The sequence below is a fragment of the Xiphophorus couchianus genome, chromosome 1 (assembly GCF_001444195.1).
Source record: "Xiphophorus couchianus chromosome 1, X_couchianus-1.0, whole genome shotgun sequence".
In the NCBI taxonomy this organism is placed as follows: domain Eukaryota; kingdom Metazoa; phylum Chordata; class Actinopteri; order Cyprinodontiformes; family Poeciliidae; genus Xiphophorus; species Xiphophorus couchianus.
The window spans coordinates 22,448,781-22,467,239 of record NC_040228.1 but is presented as its reverse complement, the minus strand read 5'-3'; the positions used below and the strand labels follow the sequence as shown (position 1 = coordinate 22,467,239).

The 18,459-nt window shown below is 37.9% G+C and overlaps 1 protein-coding gene across 3 annotated transcripts in view; it reads right to left on the bottom strand.

Annotated features, from left to right (window-relative positions):
- Window positions 1–18,459, bottom strand: part of dlgap4a (discs, large (Drosophila) homolog-associated protein 4a) — a 98,601-nt gene that overhangs the window by 7,931 nt on the left and 72,211 nt on the right. For 2 of the 3 annotated variants that reach the window (XM_028019036.1, XM_028019029.1), the window contains 7 exons: window positions 14,834–16,076; window positions 14,300–14,535; window positions 13,904–13,981; window positions 12,613–12,760; window positions 9,591–9,810; window positions 279–703; window positions 95–192 (listed from right to left, as the gene is read on the bottom strand). In XM_028019036.1, the coding sequence (XP_027874837.1) occupies window positions 95–192; window positions 279–703; window positions 9,591–9,810; window positions 12,613–12,760; window positions 13,904–13,981; window positions 14,300–14,535; window positions 14,834–16,012 (2,384 nt within the window). In that variant the 5' untranslated portion in view covers window positions 16,013–16,076. The remainder of the gene's footprint in view (window positions 1–94; window positions 193–278; window positions 704–9,590; window positions 9,811–12,612; window positions 12,761–13,903; window positions 13,982–14,299; window positions 14,536–14,833; window positions 16,077–18,459) is intronic. The other variant, XM_028019044.1, reaches the window with a different exon arrangement.

Genomic DNA, 18,459 nt, shown 5'->3' with positions numbered 1-18,459 from the left:
AATAATTATTGACCAATCACAGCAAGAAGGATAGAAAGAATGATAATACTTGTTTGTATATTTGTAATTATCAAATATATTCAACGCTACTTACGGCCTGCCGTTCTCAACTTGAACGCCAATCGACTGAAACTTTAAAGGTGCAGTCAGAGGTAAGGGCTCCTCTCTTGGGACTGGAAGAATACAATCCACCTAAGATAACAACAACATTAAAACCTTAGAGGATTGTAGCTCCAAAGGCTTCCACGTTTGTATGTGGAAAACCAAAGCAGGCTTACCTGGATTCCAATAGAGGAGAGCTTCCTCTTGGGTGCCGTTGGAGGCTGCTCTAGGCTGGCACCAGGGCTCACGGTGTCATTTTGGGACTGAGTAGATGTTGAGATGGTGGTGGTCGCAACAGTGGTGGAGGAGAGGTCACGGGGGGCAGGAACCGGGGGCCCAGAGCCTGCAGCGAGTGCAGGGCTTATGATTGAGATGAGGGGTTTTGGGGGCTGGATTCTCTTCAACAGGCTGCCCGTACGTATGCTACAGAGGCTGTCGGATGAGTTGCTGCGCCCCGATTGGCTGTTGACTTCGCTGCCCCGGTCTTGTTGGTCAAGGTATGTGTCTTGGGCCGACTCAGTGCTGCTCTGCAACGTCACAGAGATGAGGGGCTTTGAAGTGGAGCGAGGTGGGACTGGAGGTGGAGCCTTTCTATTGCTGACTGTTTGTTCACAAGAGACAAGAAAAAAAAAGAAAGCGTAAATTTAAAAAAAAAAAAGCTCTTATCTTTTTCAGAGTTAAAAATAATTTGCAAAATTAAACTTATACAGTTAGATTTAATAAATTAAAATGTGTTTCAATGAGGCTCGTCAGTCAGATTGAAAGTACCTTTTGAAAAATAACCAAGAAGGCATTACACATACTTGGCATAGCACCACATTTCTGTATTACATTTTTTTATTAGTCTGATGTAATATTCAAATCTTAAATGTCATGATTTTATTAGCTGTATGTGGAAAATTCTCATTAATAGAAATAAAATCTTGTATAAATCTGAGTGCAATCGATACATATAAAGTGCTTCATTAAGTGACATTGAAATAGGGGACATTTCATTAATATTCAAATTTATTGATTGGTTCTGCACACAGTTTGGACATATGGGAGATATGAAAGACCAAAAGTTAAAACCGTTAGCATGTCTCATTTGAAAAAACTAACCTATGCTTTGCCTTTATTACTGCATTTATGAAGTAGTACTGACTGCTACCTCTGTGCTTCTCTGAGATGAGTTTGTACTGATGGTTGTGTTTCACTGATGTCAGTGTGTCTCTTGGGATCTGCTCTTACATGCCACACCTTTATATGCTTTAAGCTCTAGGGAGTTTCTTCTGACTTTCCTGTTAACAGCCTTCTTTCATGACCACAGACTGACAGACACAAATCTAAGACCTATGTGCATTAATTAAAAAAGAGTTAGACATCATTTTGGATTTTGCGTTACCCACAGCATGAAAGGTTTTGCTAAAAAGTATAAATAGAATGAAAGGGAAGTTGGAAAGCAGAGAAATTGGATTTTAAAAAAACTGACAAACTAAATCTTACTTATCTATGCTTTAAAATAGAACTGAATTTTCAGTAAAGCATATATAATTTTCTCTATTACCGGTACTTTGAAATGCTTCCAATGCATTTATGCCATTTGATAACGTAGAAACATTTTTAGACTAAGAGCAGAAAATATTGTGAATCAATTAAATTCAAATCAAAAATACTTCTTTTATGGCAAATGTAAACTTGGTGTCATAATCCAAGTATCTTCAAAGAGTTGTTGTGGATGGTGATCTCTTGACATGCACACAGATTAATTTCCAGGCAGCAGACATGATAGCCTGTGTAACATGTCCTGGATGACAACATGTGTTCTTGGCAAGTACTGCCAATCCCCCTAGTGGGTGAGCAGGATAATGTCTCAAAACTACAGTCCACAATATGAACAGCATGTCTGTTAGGCAGCAGAGCACAGGCTAGCTACCTGAGCAAACAGCCTGACTAATTAATACACTCATTTACTAAAGGTTATTCTATGAGAATATCAAACCAGAACACACCTGCTCGGTAACAGACCTCTCGCTCACTAGTCTCCTTTTTGAAGGGTCACTCAGTTTGATAGGATGACCTCTAGGCAGACTTGCACATGAACCATATATTTCTTCCATTTGATGATGGATGTGTCTGATCTCCAGGGGATGTTCAGTGCTTTAGAGGCTTTATGTATCCGTCCCCTGACTTATATTTTTTAATAACCTTTTTTCTGATTTCCTTGAAGGGTACATTTGTCTTCATGCTGTAATGGTAGCCAGGAATACCGATTAGCCAGTGAAAGGCCCTTAAAGTCATAGGTGTCTTTCTAATACAATCATTAGAGATACAACCACTCCACTCAGGTAATTTCCACTGACCTAATTACAAGACTAGCACCAGTTGGCTGGACCTCTGTTGAATTAGCCCTAGCACAAATATTAATTGTGATTGGGGGAAAAGAAATAACCTTTTTTTCTCTCATGAGTAAAAACAGCAGGGATGGTGTTAGATGATGCAGAATTCCCTCGTCTTATAACATTTAGGAGGACGGGGGACAAATGTCACCACATGTTGATTATCAAAACATTACTAGAACATTAGAGAATCAAACCACACCACAACCATCTGGCAGAATACAGGTCTTAAAAAACATACGTAATGGATAAAATACTTGGTTTAAAATAGCTGACCAGGCAATTGAAATTACTTTTGCTAAAGATTGAAAATTCTGTGGTAATTTTCTCCAGTAGTAGCTTCCATCTAAATAGCAAACCAACACCCTGTAATTCTGAGAGAACTGCACTTCCATCAGCAGCCAGTGACGCAAAGAACCAGTAAGGCCCTCATTAAGTCCCACTAACATACACAAACACGACTCTGGAATCCAGGTCATGCAATTCAAGTACTGCAAGCTTCTCTGGTCTGCAGTCATAGTCTAGTCTCACAAAACTCCACTTCTCAAGGACACAAGGTAACATTTATTCCAAATGAATGAGGCGTCTCATACAGAACTTGGAGCACAGATTGATAACATTCCTCTTGTTGAAGAATGTGGCCAAGTAACTTTGAATGACTGTTACATTTGGTGTCTACAAGCAAACACTTTATCAGGGAAACACACATCAGCTTCTGAAACTGTGGACCTTTATCAGCCTTTTAGTCTGCAAGACATCTCACCATTATTCTTCAAGCTCAAACGCTGAGCACCTTTTGGGTGTGTAATATAATCCCCTCCACTTAAATCAATATGATGTACTTAGAGGCAGACAACAGCTACGTCTAGAATATGACGGACGTAAACATGACTTGCAGTATTGTGTCAAAATGAATCCATAACCGTTGGTTCTTGTTACAATTTATTTTTTCAGGGGCCCAAATAGTTTTTCATTCATACATATTTCCACACGACCAACATCAGCTATATCAAATAAACAAATTGTGTCACATTTCAACTCTGCTTCATAATACTCCAACTCCATAAACAGGTTAGGTCAGAGACATCAAATCACTACTAATGGACTTCTCACATCTACCTAACACTTCAGTATGCATGTGATGTTGACATTTCCATTAATGTATCTTTACTGAAAAAAATAAAATAACTTTAAGTAGATATTTTAAAATGAAATTCAATCAATAAGGCTGACATCTGAGTTTATTTAGATACTTTTTCAATTAATAAAAACTGAATTTGAGGTTAAAAAAAAAAAACTGGTTACGAGTTTCCATTGAAGCACCAAATTTAGTAATGCAGGTTCTTGCTGAAGTGACTCAGTAAAAATTTGAATGAGCCTAGTATATGAGAAAAGGTGGTATGCCAGCCTCTTTCCACCATTTGTTTGTTTTACTCTGCAGGCTGACAGGCCGTGGGAATCAGGTGAAAAGATTAAAACAGGGACACTTTCAGACTGGAAGTACATTAAGGACAAAAGAGGCAGCATAAATATATTTTAGCCTCGTCTGACTCATTAACTGCAGAAGTTTGCTTTAGAAATAAAATATTTTCAAAGGCTTTTGGCTCTAAAATGATCTTAAACAACCAGAACAGATACAAACTCTGATGAAAACATAATCCTGTGGTGAAGACATGGAACAAAAGGTACACTGAAATACGCTTCACTGCATTTATTCAAATTACTAGTCAGGATCAAATGATTGAATTCAGGCAAAAAGGCCTTTGATGGGACAAAGTTACACATCAGTGCTTTTCCCAGCTGTCTTGAATATAGCATTACTGTGATGCCTAGCTTTCATTTTTTACTTGAGAAAAGCCTCAGTTTAGTGACACATGAATATAATGGTAAAGTTAATACACAGTAAACCTACGAGAAAGGCAGACAAACACATCTACAGCATTTAAACATATCTCACTTCTCCTTTTAATGTTAATTTTGCTTCAGATAGCCTGCATCATAAATCAGCTTCCTATAACAATTTAGATAAAGTACTTGTGTTTTCCATTGAAAACAGCAAATGAGTAACATTCCACACAATACTGAATTTATTCTGTTTTCTTGTTTATACGTCAAATCCAAAAATTAATATGTACAATATTAGCATAGTACTCAATATTTTTTAATGAGCAGTCTGGTGCTTTTCTAAATGGCAGCAATTAAGACAACTTTATACAGATTTGGTTTGAATTTTTAGTTAACAACATGATACTGTGTCATTTTCATAATGAAAAAAAATTAATCTGGGACACTGTGTATATTTGTGAAACTTTTATTCAAGTTTCACAAATATAAAACTGCTGTGGTTCAGCAGAACAGTAAATGATTTTACAAGGTGTTAAAGAGCATGTTTTAAATAAAACACATTATGTGCAAAATAAACTAAACTTTAAAATTAAAATCTCCCTTTTAAAAATGCTTCAGAGTTTAACCCTACACCATGATATGATAGAAAGCTGCAAAAGGTTAAATCTTGGGTTTCATACACCCGGGTCTTTATAAAAATGAAGATTTCCGCCACAACATTTTAAAAAATATACACAAGGGAGAATTGTTTTAAGGAGTACCAGGGTTTCGACCTCTCCCCTGAAGTCCCGAAAGAGGGTCAAAAGACCTGAGTCCAAACTGACGATTCTGATGGCTCAAATTAGCATCCCTTCTTCAATTGTAAACGTGGCCATTGACCATCAGGCCAGAAAGGAGGAGTGGAAAATCATGCAAAACTGCTTATAGGATGCTAGCTAAAATCCTTTAGCTCAGTCGAACCCGTCTCTGGGCTCCAAAGGTAGAAATGTTAAAATAGGACCTTTCTCTGGTACTTCCAGTGTAAACATGCCAAACCAATAGGGGGCAGTGTAGGGCAAAGATAAAACCTGTCAGCCAATCACAATCCTGCAAAACAACCACAACTTCCTGTTGGGGATGACTATCCCTAGCAGGTTCATTTGTGTGAACAGACAGAGAGGTTTAACTACTTTTAAATACAATGCTGGAATATATTAAGTTCATAAAACACAAGACGATGTCGATTGGGAACTGTATCAAACCAAGTTTGAAGATGTTGAACAGAACTGTATCTCCGTATTGGGAGGAATGTCTGGTGTAATTAAAGCAGCTGGCGAGAACAAGCAAAAAGCGTCTGGACCTACATAAAAATCAGTACCTCAGCAGCTACCTTTCCTCAACTGTATGGCCAAACAATAACAATGGCCACACAGACTGTGATGTGTGGACCTCTAAATCTCCAGTTTCAAATGTCCACATGCAAACACAAATAAGGAGACTTCTCAAATCTCCACTTTGGTCTGAGTTCTTATTCATCTTTTTTTTCATATTAAACAGAGTTTACATGTGGATAAATGGCCAAATTGCATTAAAATCTATTTGGTTTCCCAGATATCCGGCTACATATGGATTAGGTCTTACACTTCCGTAATGATTAGGACATCTGTACATTTTTATTTCATTCATCTGTCACAGAAATCTCAACTGAAATACATGATGATCATACCAGTCCATGTCTATGTTTTGTCTTATGTTATTTTATTAAGAATGTGTCATACATAATCTTATGCCTTCTGGTATAGTAATTATGACATTTGTTTCTCAATAAATACTTGCATCACAGCTAAAAGCTATATTTGGATGCAAAATGATCAGGCTGCCTGGAATTCTTGTACATGCCATTAGTGCTGGAAAAGGATGACTCCTTCCTGTACACGGCTACTGGCATGATGCTCATCACTAAGACATCTGCAGCTGAAACTACAGTTGGTTTGCCCATTCAGTTTAGAGATTACCTCATCAATGAGTCTGGGAGGAAGAGGGTGTAAAACTGTGGAGGATGACGCACAGTCTATCCATGGTAATACACAGGCAGGCTCTGGATTAACATGAACACACCCTGTAACCACAACGAAGCTTCAAACCTGATTTCATGACGTCCGGCAGCCTTGTTACATCTCTAGTATTCTAGCCCGTCTCCATAAATGTAAAATAATCTTGTTTCAGTGTGGATGTGGAGTTTTGATGCACACACCAGCTTGTTTAAGGTGATTTTCCTTAAAAGCTCTCTGAAGAGTCTTAACAGCTAAATTGCACTACAGTACAGTAATCAGATGAATTATCAATTGTGTTCCTATAAACTGACTAGAATGTAGCTGCTACATGAAAACGGCACACGTCTCTAAATAATAGATGCACAAATCGATCAGCCAGAGACCAGAATTGGACGATTTCCCCCTGAATGGCTGTGGGAAAGTTTTCCCTCTATCAATAAAATGAGACAAATCTAAAAACTCAAACCTACTACCTGTGTCAGAGAACATAGATAATTTTTAAAAAATCCTCTTAAATGTCATAGTATTTAGGGAGCGAGGAATAATCAACATCAGAAAAAGTTCCATAGTACAGCCTGGGAAAGAATAATCAATTAATCTTTATTGTAAACCCAAAGTCACTCAACTGGTGTCAGCAGCTGAATTGAAGTCTTTAAATGTTTATGTTCAAATTAGTCACTGAATCTACTCACCCTAAATGAGATATCATGTAGAATTAATAAATACTTATGTCTACTTTTGATAATAAACCCCCAAAACAGAAAACAGCACGTTACTTACTAAATGCAGTTTGGACTTTGAACAGAGATTAACTGATGAATACAGCAAAAATGTAGCCGTGGCTTCCCTTCGTGCCATTGGAAACATCACTGTCATATAATTACACTAAACGTATCGGAAAAAGCGATTTACTTAACCTAAAATCTATTCTTAACTCAAAAAGGAAAAAGCTGGAATGAAACGAATATCCAGTAAAATAACCCTGAAGCTGTTTCCTGTTATTCCGGAATTTTTTTTCCCGTTACTTTGGATGATAGTTCAGTCGTAATTGAACAGCTTTGAATAAAGATAATCCATTTCCTCAAACTAAACCAGGTAGTGCAGTGTGACTGCTATAATAAACGGATTGATTATTAATTTTCCTGGATGACTGCCATGTCCATACCCGGAGAGTTCACACGACAGCTCCGCCGGTTAGCTTTAACTGTTAGCCGAGAGATGCTCGCCGCAGCGTGCTACCCACACCGGGCATTTAACGGTGTAATGGCCCGAGGCATTATGTGATATGATACGGGCGTGGAAACCACAAAGAGAAGGCTTTTAGTCTCACTGCCATTACTCTTGCCAGTAGCAGTCACATTACTACCTCTCAGCCTCGCCTGCCGCACACAAACGATCCTCGTTTTTCTAATCCTAACCGCTTTCTTCATCCACAGTAGCTAGCTACCAACACCATCAACGTTAGCTCGGGCTAGCTTGCTGTTGCTAGACAGTCGACAACAAGTAACAGTCCGAACAGTAACGGTTAGTAGTGATAAATTACATAAAATCTTACTGTGCTGTTGGTAGCTCTGAAATCGTTATTTTCTGTTCATTCATCAGCAACAGACAGACGGTAGACGGTGCCCCGCTGTTGGATACACAACGACGGTGTAAAGAAAAGATTTGTGGTGCACGCCCTTAACGCTGACGATTGGAATCCACGCTGTTGGTGGCTGATGTCCGACAACGATTGGATAGAGGCGAAGCTCGAGGTCATCGAAGATGACGGTGATTGGCTTACGCGTCAGCGTTACGTTGTGTGTGTGAGCTTGTTAAGGGTAGGTGCGTTGCATTTCGAGAGCGACGCCGCGGGAACTGACTCCAGTCTAGACGCAAGAAAAACAACCTCGGATCCAGGCTATTGTGGTCTATTGTTACCTCGGACAACAAAGCAACTCTTGATTTGAGCCATTTCTGTTGTATTGTATCAAAAATATATAAATAAACATGGGAGTCGTTGCGAAAGATGAATTGTGAAAACCATCCGTATTTACTGCAAAACCAAGTAATCTACAATCTGAAAAACGTAAAAATATTTTTCAACGTTTTTATTTGAATATAAATAAAATAAGAAATATTTTAATAAATATTAAATAAATATTTAATAAATATTTCTTGTACATTATCTTAATATCATGACGATAATATGCATGATGGTACATTATGGTCATCTTTCATATAGGGTTTGACATCAGGATCATATTTCTGCTCTCACTAGTTAGCTTCCTTCTTCCACTTGGTATGTCAGGGTGATGGACGTTGATGAATGAAACCCTCTATGCATCATGAGCAGCTTCCTTGTCTTGGTAGAGGTGGATTTGATCTTTTTTTGGTCATGATATTATTCTAACAGGGTATCTGATGACTGACGGGGTGTATGTGTGTGTGTGTGTGTGTGTCCTTTCAGGTGATTTTTTTAGATGCATGCTTACATGCTGAATTTCTTGCAGGTCCACCACTGTGTCTATTCATCTGTGGGATCTTGAACATCTGGTATGTTTAATTCTAGTCATTCAACCCTTTCTGTTATAATCATCTTACCGAATTAGATAACATTTGACCAACTCGAATTTATGTTTCAGTGTCCAAGGTGAATGTCGTTGTTAGGTGAGCCAGTTTGTCGATGTAATGCTCATTCTTGGCATACAGCTTGATGTGATTCATTGGGTGAAGTTGTCATCTGCAAACACTGCTGCTCCCAGTTGGTGTAATTCTTAACTGACGTCAACAAGTAGACTTTCATAAGGCTAGTAGACTTTCAGAAGGTGCTGTATTAGTTAGCCTTGGTAAAGGGCCATGATGATTCAATCGTGATCTTATATGTCAGCTGTGAGGTACCACTCAGATGGTGTTGTACAGAAATATATATAAATAGACAGATCTCATAACTGAGAGCTTCCACAACTTTTGTTTAGGAGAATGCAGAAAACTAATATTGACTTCAGATACATTGCAGCTTTTTACATTCTTTTACTGTAAGCTTTATTATTTAAGGAAGTTGAACCCTCATTCTATCATGCAGCTTAACACAAATTTATTTTTTCATCCTTTATTAACAATGCAAATAATTTGCATTGTGCGTGTACGTAATTACTGTGTAAATTGCCAAATGGGATCACGCACAAGAAGACTGTTTTTTTCTTAACGCAGGACTACTGCACTTAAAGATCCTCCTCCAAGTGGTACTCACTTGTGTTGGAGCTGTAGCTGTAGCCTACAGCGGTGGGCGGTGGTGTCTCTGAGTCCACTGAAGTTGTGTCTTCATCCTGGGAACAGCCCGCCTGGATTGCCCGCAGGTAACTGTGACTGCGAGAACGGAAGCACGTGGGAGCAGGCAGATCCAGAGCCTCGACTGCCTTTGATTCCCCCTCACAGTATGGTAACGAGTGTCCACAGCCCTGAGCGAATACCTGAAAGAACGTGTGCAGGCTGACGCACTGAGGGCAGAGGGCAAGCTAACAACCATACATAGGCAGATTTATGCTCACATGGGGGTGGGAATGGGACTGGGGGGTCCCGAACTAACATAAAGATAAGTCGCTGAAAAAAGGTTTTTACATAGGTGAAGCATAATCTACAAATCATTTTGTAGAAAAATCTTAATATTTTTTTTTAAAGTTCACTATTTGTGCTAGATATAATTGTATGTAGGTGAAATAAATGAGTGATTCTGAGTGTATGACTTGAGTCACCTACACTGAGGACAAAAAATAAATCTGAGTTTAAAATAAAACCGAAGGAGAAGGAAAATATTATAAAATTACGTAGTATTTCCTATTTCTAACCATTAGTATTTAGGGTAATCTTGCTGTAGTCTGCATTATGTCATTTAAACTATCACAGATTTAAAACATAACAGGATAGTGCAGACTTTTTAAAAAGAGGCTTTGTTAAAAGGTTATAATCAGTTAATATCTTGGTGGCAGTAAATAATTCTCTTAGTATGTTTATTTAGTAGTTAGCTGTGCCTGAAGCTAATAGCTAGCCTTAAGGGTGCCAAGACCAAGGAAGGCTTCTTCTTCGTAAAATAACTTCTATTTCCAAATTACTATTTAGTGTGAATGGAATTAATTTTATTTTATCCCTTAAACTGTCCTCACATTTGGATTGGATGGTTATTTGCAGAGATTTTGAGTATTATTTCCAAAGGAAATGAAGGTAGAAAGTGATGCTGCATCGATTACCTTCCTATGTCAAATGTATACTGAGAATGAAACAAGTTAAGGATTTCCAGGCAAAGTAGCAGTTTTATATATAAAAAAAGTAAAGCATTGTAAAGATACAAAAATAATCATAATGATTTTGGTAAACACTGTATTGTTGATTTTTACGCTGTCTTACTTTTATAACAGTGAGCTACTCGGACCAGAAATGCTTTACATGTTCTGTTCTCGGTATGTTTTACACAGAAAGATAAATGTTGATGCATTGGCACCTACAGGAGGTGTGCAAAATAAATGACATGATGAGATTTATCTGTGTGAGGAAAGACATCTGCTTATCACCTTTTAATAGAACTTCACTTTAAATACTCTCTCTTATAGAGAAATAGTCATTTTGTTGTTGGTAAGGTTAAAGATGAAATAAAATGATTTCATTTCATGTTCTCCTAAAAATAGCTTTTCTTTCATTGTGAGAACAAGTTGAGATATCTGGAGCTATGCTAAGGCTTTAAAAATATTCTTTTGTCTATGCAAAGAATTTCAGTAACATAAATAAATAACTTGTAGGATTTTTTTGGAGGGGGGATAATGAAATCCCTAATAACATTTGACTTCACATTTATTCAGATGTATATAAAAAAATAACATAGTATGACTGACTTTACCTTAATCTCAGGATAACCTGATTCTTTCAATCATTGCCTAGTTTATGCAAAATATGTCCAAATATAGCGACATCTTTGCTTCTCTGCAGTTCTATTTTTGCTTCAACTGATCATATTAGGTGGTTCAGCATTCAAGTCAAATTCTGGATGAAGTTTTCCAGTTATCCAGGTAATATATTTTAACAATCTGCAAATGTTCTTTGAGCACTTTTATTATTGGGCATATTCAAAAACTATTGGGTGTTTGAATACTAGTATCTAACTGAAACAATAATCATATATCTTGAATGTTGGTACATTTTGTCACACTACAATCTTGTATAGTATTTATATTTTATGCACTAGAACAAAATAAAGTATTGCAAACATTTTAAGTGAAAGATATATGACTTGAGGTTTTACATTTTGAATCTGAAAAGTGTGGCTTGTATTTCCACCCACCCTCCTAAGTCAACACTTTGTAGAATCACCTTATGTTGCCGTTGCTGATACACTTCTTTTGCAACAGTTTTTCTTTGCAAAATTGCTATGGTTAAGATGTATGGACAGTCTACCAACATTCATGTTCAACTGTTGTCACATATTCTCAATTTGATTTCAACCTATACTTGGACTGGACCATTGTGACACATGAATATGCTATGATCTCAACCATTGTGTTGTAGCTATGGCTGTATGTTTGGTGTTGCTGCCCTTCTGAAAAGTGAACCTTTAACCAGTCTCATACGTTTGCAGCCACTAACAAGTTCTACAACAAGTTTTACCATTGTTGATTTTTCCATAATCTCCAACCAATATGCCATGTCTCACCAGTGACTCCACAGATTGGTGTCAACACCATGTCTCACGGGATAGTGTTTTCAGAGGGATGTGCTTTGTTAGTTTTCTACCACTAGGAATGCACAATATATTGGCATTAACATTAATATTGGTATATTAATCAATTGGTATCTGTCTGATATTAAGAAGTCATTTACTTTTATTTTGTTGCTGTTTGAGTATGTGTTTTGGGACAGAGGACTGTGGAGGATGGTGGGATATTTAACTGAAACAGAAATGCAGTTTTCAGTGATCTAAAGAAAATATATGTAATATATACAATACAGGTACATATTGGATGTCTGCCATTACAACAATGTTAGTACCAGATACTAATACCAGCCCATCCCTGTCCACTACATTCTATGGGTGTGAATAATTTTGCAAGCGATTGTATATGTCAGCCCTAATTTTACACAGCTGGTTGAAATGTGAATTTATGTAGATTTGGCAATGTTAAAATAATTACACACAGACCTTTTACCTGTTAAGTAGGTAGTAAGGAAAGAAATAATAATCGCAAATAAAAGAGAGTGCAACACATTTATTCATATTGTAGACCTACCTGAGTGCCCAAGCCTCTGCCCAGTGTGCCGGAGCATTGGCTGAAATCACTGTTCCTGTAGCGAGGAGGAGCCTCCACAGGGCTAACCAGGCAGTCCAAGTTATCAAGGCTCCGATTAGTAGGCAGCTCTTTGAGGGACGGCAGGGAGCTGTGGGTCGGGAATTTGATGATTAGACTCTCGTGAGTTTGAGAGTGGAATAAGTGTAGGTTGTGTTTAATTGATGATTTTCTGGGGATATATTAAATCAGAATCTTAAAAAAATTCCCTGTGGTGTTGAAAGATTAAATACTGCTGAAATGTGTGGATGGTGATACCGTATGTATTAGCATGTAAAAAGCAGCACAGAGGAAACAGCAATTTATAAGCTGTCAAAAAAGTTTGTTAAATACCGTAGTCTTTTTCATTGGCTTGGAAATCAATTTCCTCTGTTCTGGCTTACAAGGCTGGTTGGTGCTGTTAGTGGCAATGTGTGCACTAAGCAACAGCACATGCTGAAGGGATTTGCATGAAGCTAATTTCCATGTTTTTACATCAAGGTCTTGAGGAAGCAAGTTTAAAAGTCAAGTGCAAACATGAGCTTCAGGGTACCTACAAGGTGAAAGATGGTACTGGTACATCAAGGGCCAAAAATGCCACAATAAAACAAAAAATAAAGACGTTTAAAAAACATAGACAACACTAAAATAAACCCCACCTAAACAAAATAGATAAATGAAATGCATAAGAATTATTTAAATGTAGATTTTCTATTTATTATATTTTCAAATTATTGTTTCAAATTATAAATATATATTTGAAAATATTTTTTTACAGTTAATATAATAAATTAGTAGTAAAGTAATGAACATAGGTTTGTTTTTTCATTCATGCTTATTATACATTTAGGTAATAGTTTTTTCAATTTATGTTCATCTTATGTAATATTTCTTTTTAAAAATATGTATTTAATAAACATTAAGGTAATCAGTTTATACTGGATGATTGTGTCAAGGAACATGTAGGTATATATATATATATATATATATATATATATATATATATATACAACTCAAAAAGCTTGTTTGTATATCTTTTTAAATAAATAGACGCATGTTTTACCAGATTAAGTTTCAATATTTATGTATGCATGCTTGTGCTTATTTATTGCACTGTGGCACTTTTGGCCCTATACTGAGGCACTAAGGAAAAAATATTAGGCAAGTGAGGGCAAAAAACAGGTGGTGGGTAGTAGAGGGAGGGCAGGTGAGGGTGAAAGGAACGCCACACTGCCTGCCTGTGGATCACACTGACCTCAGATGCTGCATAGAGCATGCACTCTGCAGAGGAGACCACAGAAAATCCTCCCGCATGAGAGCGTAGCAGCGAGACCTGTCCATGTGGGTGTAGGAGTAGAGCACACCATTTACAGAACGATGCTATATGTCTGTTCCCATATGCTCTAATTAAATCGCAGCTCCACCTTCATTCACAGCCTCTGTAACTCGCTTTAATAAACGCCGCGGTTGTACAATGGGATGGTTGTTAGTGAAGGGATGCTGCCACCTGCTGTTTATCTTTGAGGAAACAACGTTAACAAAAATAATTTACTGGTAAATTATGTTTAAAGAAAAAACATAGACTAAAGGAAAACGATAAGCATGGTAGCCAAAGCCAGAATTTCAGTGTGACTTATTTAAAGTTGCTCACTTGTGAGGTGGTGGTGGTGGCTGCTGTTCACTCAGGGATGACTGGGTGGCCTTCAGGTAGCTCTGGCGACGTGCTGCTGATTTCGGAGAAGGTTTGGGGCTTCCCTCAGATTCCTCACTGTCTTCTGGGTCTCCCATTGCTTTAACATAGCTGCCGCTGCGCATCCTCCTACATGGGATCTCCGTTCCCTTGGTTCTTCCATGACCCAAATTTCCGGTCCAGTCCTCCAGAGGAACCTGTATAACAAATACTTTCATGTTTTCCTCATTTTAGCTAAGTGTGATAAAGTGACTCTTTATTTTCCTGATAGTGAAAATAAAGAGTGGACATTCATCTCCAATTTTCTGCAAGTGAATAAATGTTACCTATAAAGGATATGTAGCTGAAATCTGCAAATTGTTTTAAAAATTTTAACAAAACATTATGAACAATAAACTTACTAGAGAATTGAGGTTTGTAGTTGTAACTGGACAAAACATGGACAGGGTTAGGGAGTAGGGTGTAAAATTTCTCTGTAAGTTGGAAAACTCCTACCTGTAGAAACTGTTGTGCCAGGTCCTGGTGACATGACTTTGTCTTAAGCAGAGTCCTGTTGACAGTAGCAGAGCCTTTCTGCAACACTTGCCTGGCCTGGTTCAGAGTGAGCGTGGACCAAGTGCCCCTTTTCACCGACATGTCATCCTTGCTCCCCCTGTTTCTTGGCTCCTCTTCCTTGGCTCCGACCTGCATCGCAGGGCATGCCAGGAACTTGAGGTCGCTGCTGCTTTTTGAGGTTTTAAGAGAATGTGCAGAAATTGTGTTATAGCCCTGTGGAATATGTCTGAGAGCAGTCTGGCTATCTGACACCGCTCTGCCAAGAGTCATCATACTCAGTGGGTTGCGGTAACCTACAGCGATAGTGCCAGCTTTGGTAGTGTCAGTGTCCAGAGCGTCATCTGAGCCCCAAAGGCCTAGTGTATTAGGTCTAGGTCTCTGTTTTGATCCCTCAGTCTTAGCCCTGTCTTTACTCTTACTCCTGCGGCTTGGTCTGCCACCTTCCTCGCCACCTCCTGTTGAATTTAGGCTGCCTTTCAGCCCCGAGTTCTCTAAAGACTGGGATTTGGCGAACAATTTCTGCACAGAGTGCATGATGTGGCGGATCCGACCGGGGCTCTCACTGCGCTGCTTAGACATTCGTCCTCTGTGAAACTGTAGAGTGCTGAAGCCATCTCGCTGCAGGGGCAGGTGCCTCTCAAGCTGATCCAAAAGACTTGAGGGCAATCGGTTCATCTTAGCTGCTGCTGCAGAGGATATGGTGGCAGATCCACTGGTGATCATGGGAGCACCAGTCAAACCCAGACCCAGTCCCATACCCATTGACAATGAGGTGGACAGAGCAGCGGCCCTGCCCCCTTGCCCTACTACCCCGCCAGGGATACAGCTCTGGGAACAGTCGAGCTGGTCAGAGTGGGGGGTAAAATGCAGACGAGGGAAGGTGCTGCTATTGGGAACCTGGCTGAAAGGCAGCAGACAGTCAGGGGTCAAAGAGGTGGGGCTGGTGGGAGTGTAGTGATGGAGATGTGGGTCCAAAGTGCCATAGTGGTTTATTGTAGGACTCAACAGAAAGGAGCTGTGAGGATCAGACGTCAGGGGGCACAGAGGCTTCTGAGCACACCCTGCTGGTTCACATGAGTCAGACAGGTGGCGACTGCGGCTGGCTCCTAATCCTTTCATGGTGGCCAAGATGTCGAGCTCAAAACATGTCTCCAATCAGTCTGGGTCCAATGATGGGCTTCACCTGCATTAGGAAAAATGGAAAGCAAAAAGAAATGATTAAATGAACTGAAAATGATTGTTTAGTATTACACTTGTACTGAGCTAAATTAGCAAAACTTGTGTTATTTTTCTAATTAATTATGCATGAACAACAGTTAAAGAGCCACTTGTTTACAATCTTTGAACTGCAGAAAAGACTTTTACTCCTAAAGCTTAAATGAGTGAGAATCCAATTAGAAGTGTTTAATTTTCAGAAAATTAAATAGGGTAAAAAACTAAAGAAGTAATTTATAATCTCTGCAGCACGGGGCTTTTTACAGCATTACAAAGCCTGTCTCCTCTTAATAAAGTTTCATCAATAGTGCAGTGAGTTGTTTTAATAAAACTAACCAGCAGATGGGGCAATAGTAGAAGTTACACAAAAATCGTTTAAGAAAAAAAACCCCATTTATATTTCAGCTAAAAACACTAACATTTAGGAAATCCATATTAATAAATAATACAGCACTAAAATAAATGGGTGCAGAGAAAAAGAACAAATAGATGTTCTTTAAATATGTCTATTCAATGATCTTGTGTTTCAGCTGGGTTTTAATTTAACATGTTTAATAAAATGCATCTTTTATCTGGTGTTTTAAAATATTTTACTTTGATTAACAAATTAAGTATCCCTTTTTAAAATGTCTCAAAGAATTTCATTTATTTTTTAAAATTTATTTTATGTTAAAACATTTTCAAATGTAACAAGTTTGGCCTAACCGTTTCAGTTTTAAAATACAAGCTTTCAGTCCACCTACTATTTACTGTAACCAAAGGTTTCTTCCAAATTACCACAAAAATTAGATCTTCAGCTATATTTTTATGGTAGTAAATATGGACTTCCTCAGATAAAGCAATGATGGGTTTATGTAACTTGTATAATGTTATGGAAGTCATAGGCTGTTCTGTTGAACTTATGAAACTTCAAGAGCTAATGTTAAAATCAAGGCAGTTGTTTAATTTTAAGCTTTTCATGAACTTTAAATAAAAAAGAGACATGCATTATTATTGCCCCCATTTCTGCAGGCCAACCTTCCAAATCCCATAGCATGGGACTTGGAAGTCCCATGCAACCTATTCTATTCTATTTTGTAGAATGGGCCATTTTGTAGAATGGGCCATAGCCCATTCTACAAAATAATGAATTTGCTCATGAAGCTCATTTTATACTGACAACCTCAGAACTTCATTTGTATATCTAGAATTAAACATTTATTGTTCTTTTTATTGTAAAAAATCAGCTTCTCTTTCTCTAATAATTTTATTAAGACCTCTTCCTGTACTGCGCATTCATGTTTTAATAAAGAAAAAGGTTCTTATGGAAAAATTAGACCTCACAAAGATCTCACATTACATAAAAATCACAAATGTACGTTAAATATAGTTGTAATAAATGTTTAAACCAATCCGGTGCACCATTTCTTTCTTGTCACCCGAGTGATGTATACTTAAAACTTAAATTAAACTTCTTTAGTTTCAGTCACAATCTGCTTTATTCTGCCACGAATCACATAAGAGAAAAACCAGAGTTATTATTCTCAGCAAACAGCACAGCTTTCTCTTTTTATGGTATGAATTGGTCCAACCAGACAGCCACAATCTCTTTATTAAACATCATGGTGATGTAGAGCTTTGACGTATAACACTGACAATGTACAGAACTTTTTTTATGACTCATACATGTAAATGAGATTAATATTTAAGATCTGCTATTTGTTCCAGAGAGTTGGACTCTCATTTCCACAAATCTTATTTTGTGTTTTAGCCAGCCTCCTAAAACCACTTACTGCAGCGTTTGCGGTATTTTGATTCTTACCTTTAATACCAAAAGGAGAACTTAGATACAGGATAAAACAATTATTCTGCTTTAATTATTACATCAACTGGGAAAAGTATGCACTGTTTTCTGGCTGAATTGAGTAATTTATCTAAATCCTGAATTATTTTCTGTCACCACACATTACCCTCATATTTTTAGTGGCATCTATGGTTAAAAAAGGAGGTAAAAACCCTAAAATTAGAGAGACACTGACAAACAGGCCAGAACTTGAATCATATGATTTTACACGCGACTTGCCCTGCTTCATAATCGCTCCATATGATCACAAAAAAAGTCAATCTGTTTTCAATCATTGAACACAACACAGATGAACGTTATCAGGTTATACGGACAGCAATATTACTCTGAGTATAAGTTGCTACTGAAGGAGGAAGATCTATAGCTATTTTCAATAACAAGAAGCACAAAATATGTAGGAAGCTTCAGGAAATGATGGAGGGTTTTTGGAGAGGCCTGCCTGCCAACATGCCTTCAATTTCCATATTACAGAAAGCCAAACTTTTCACACTCTTTCTGGTCTAATTAG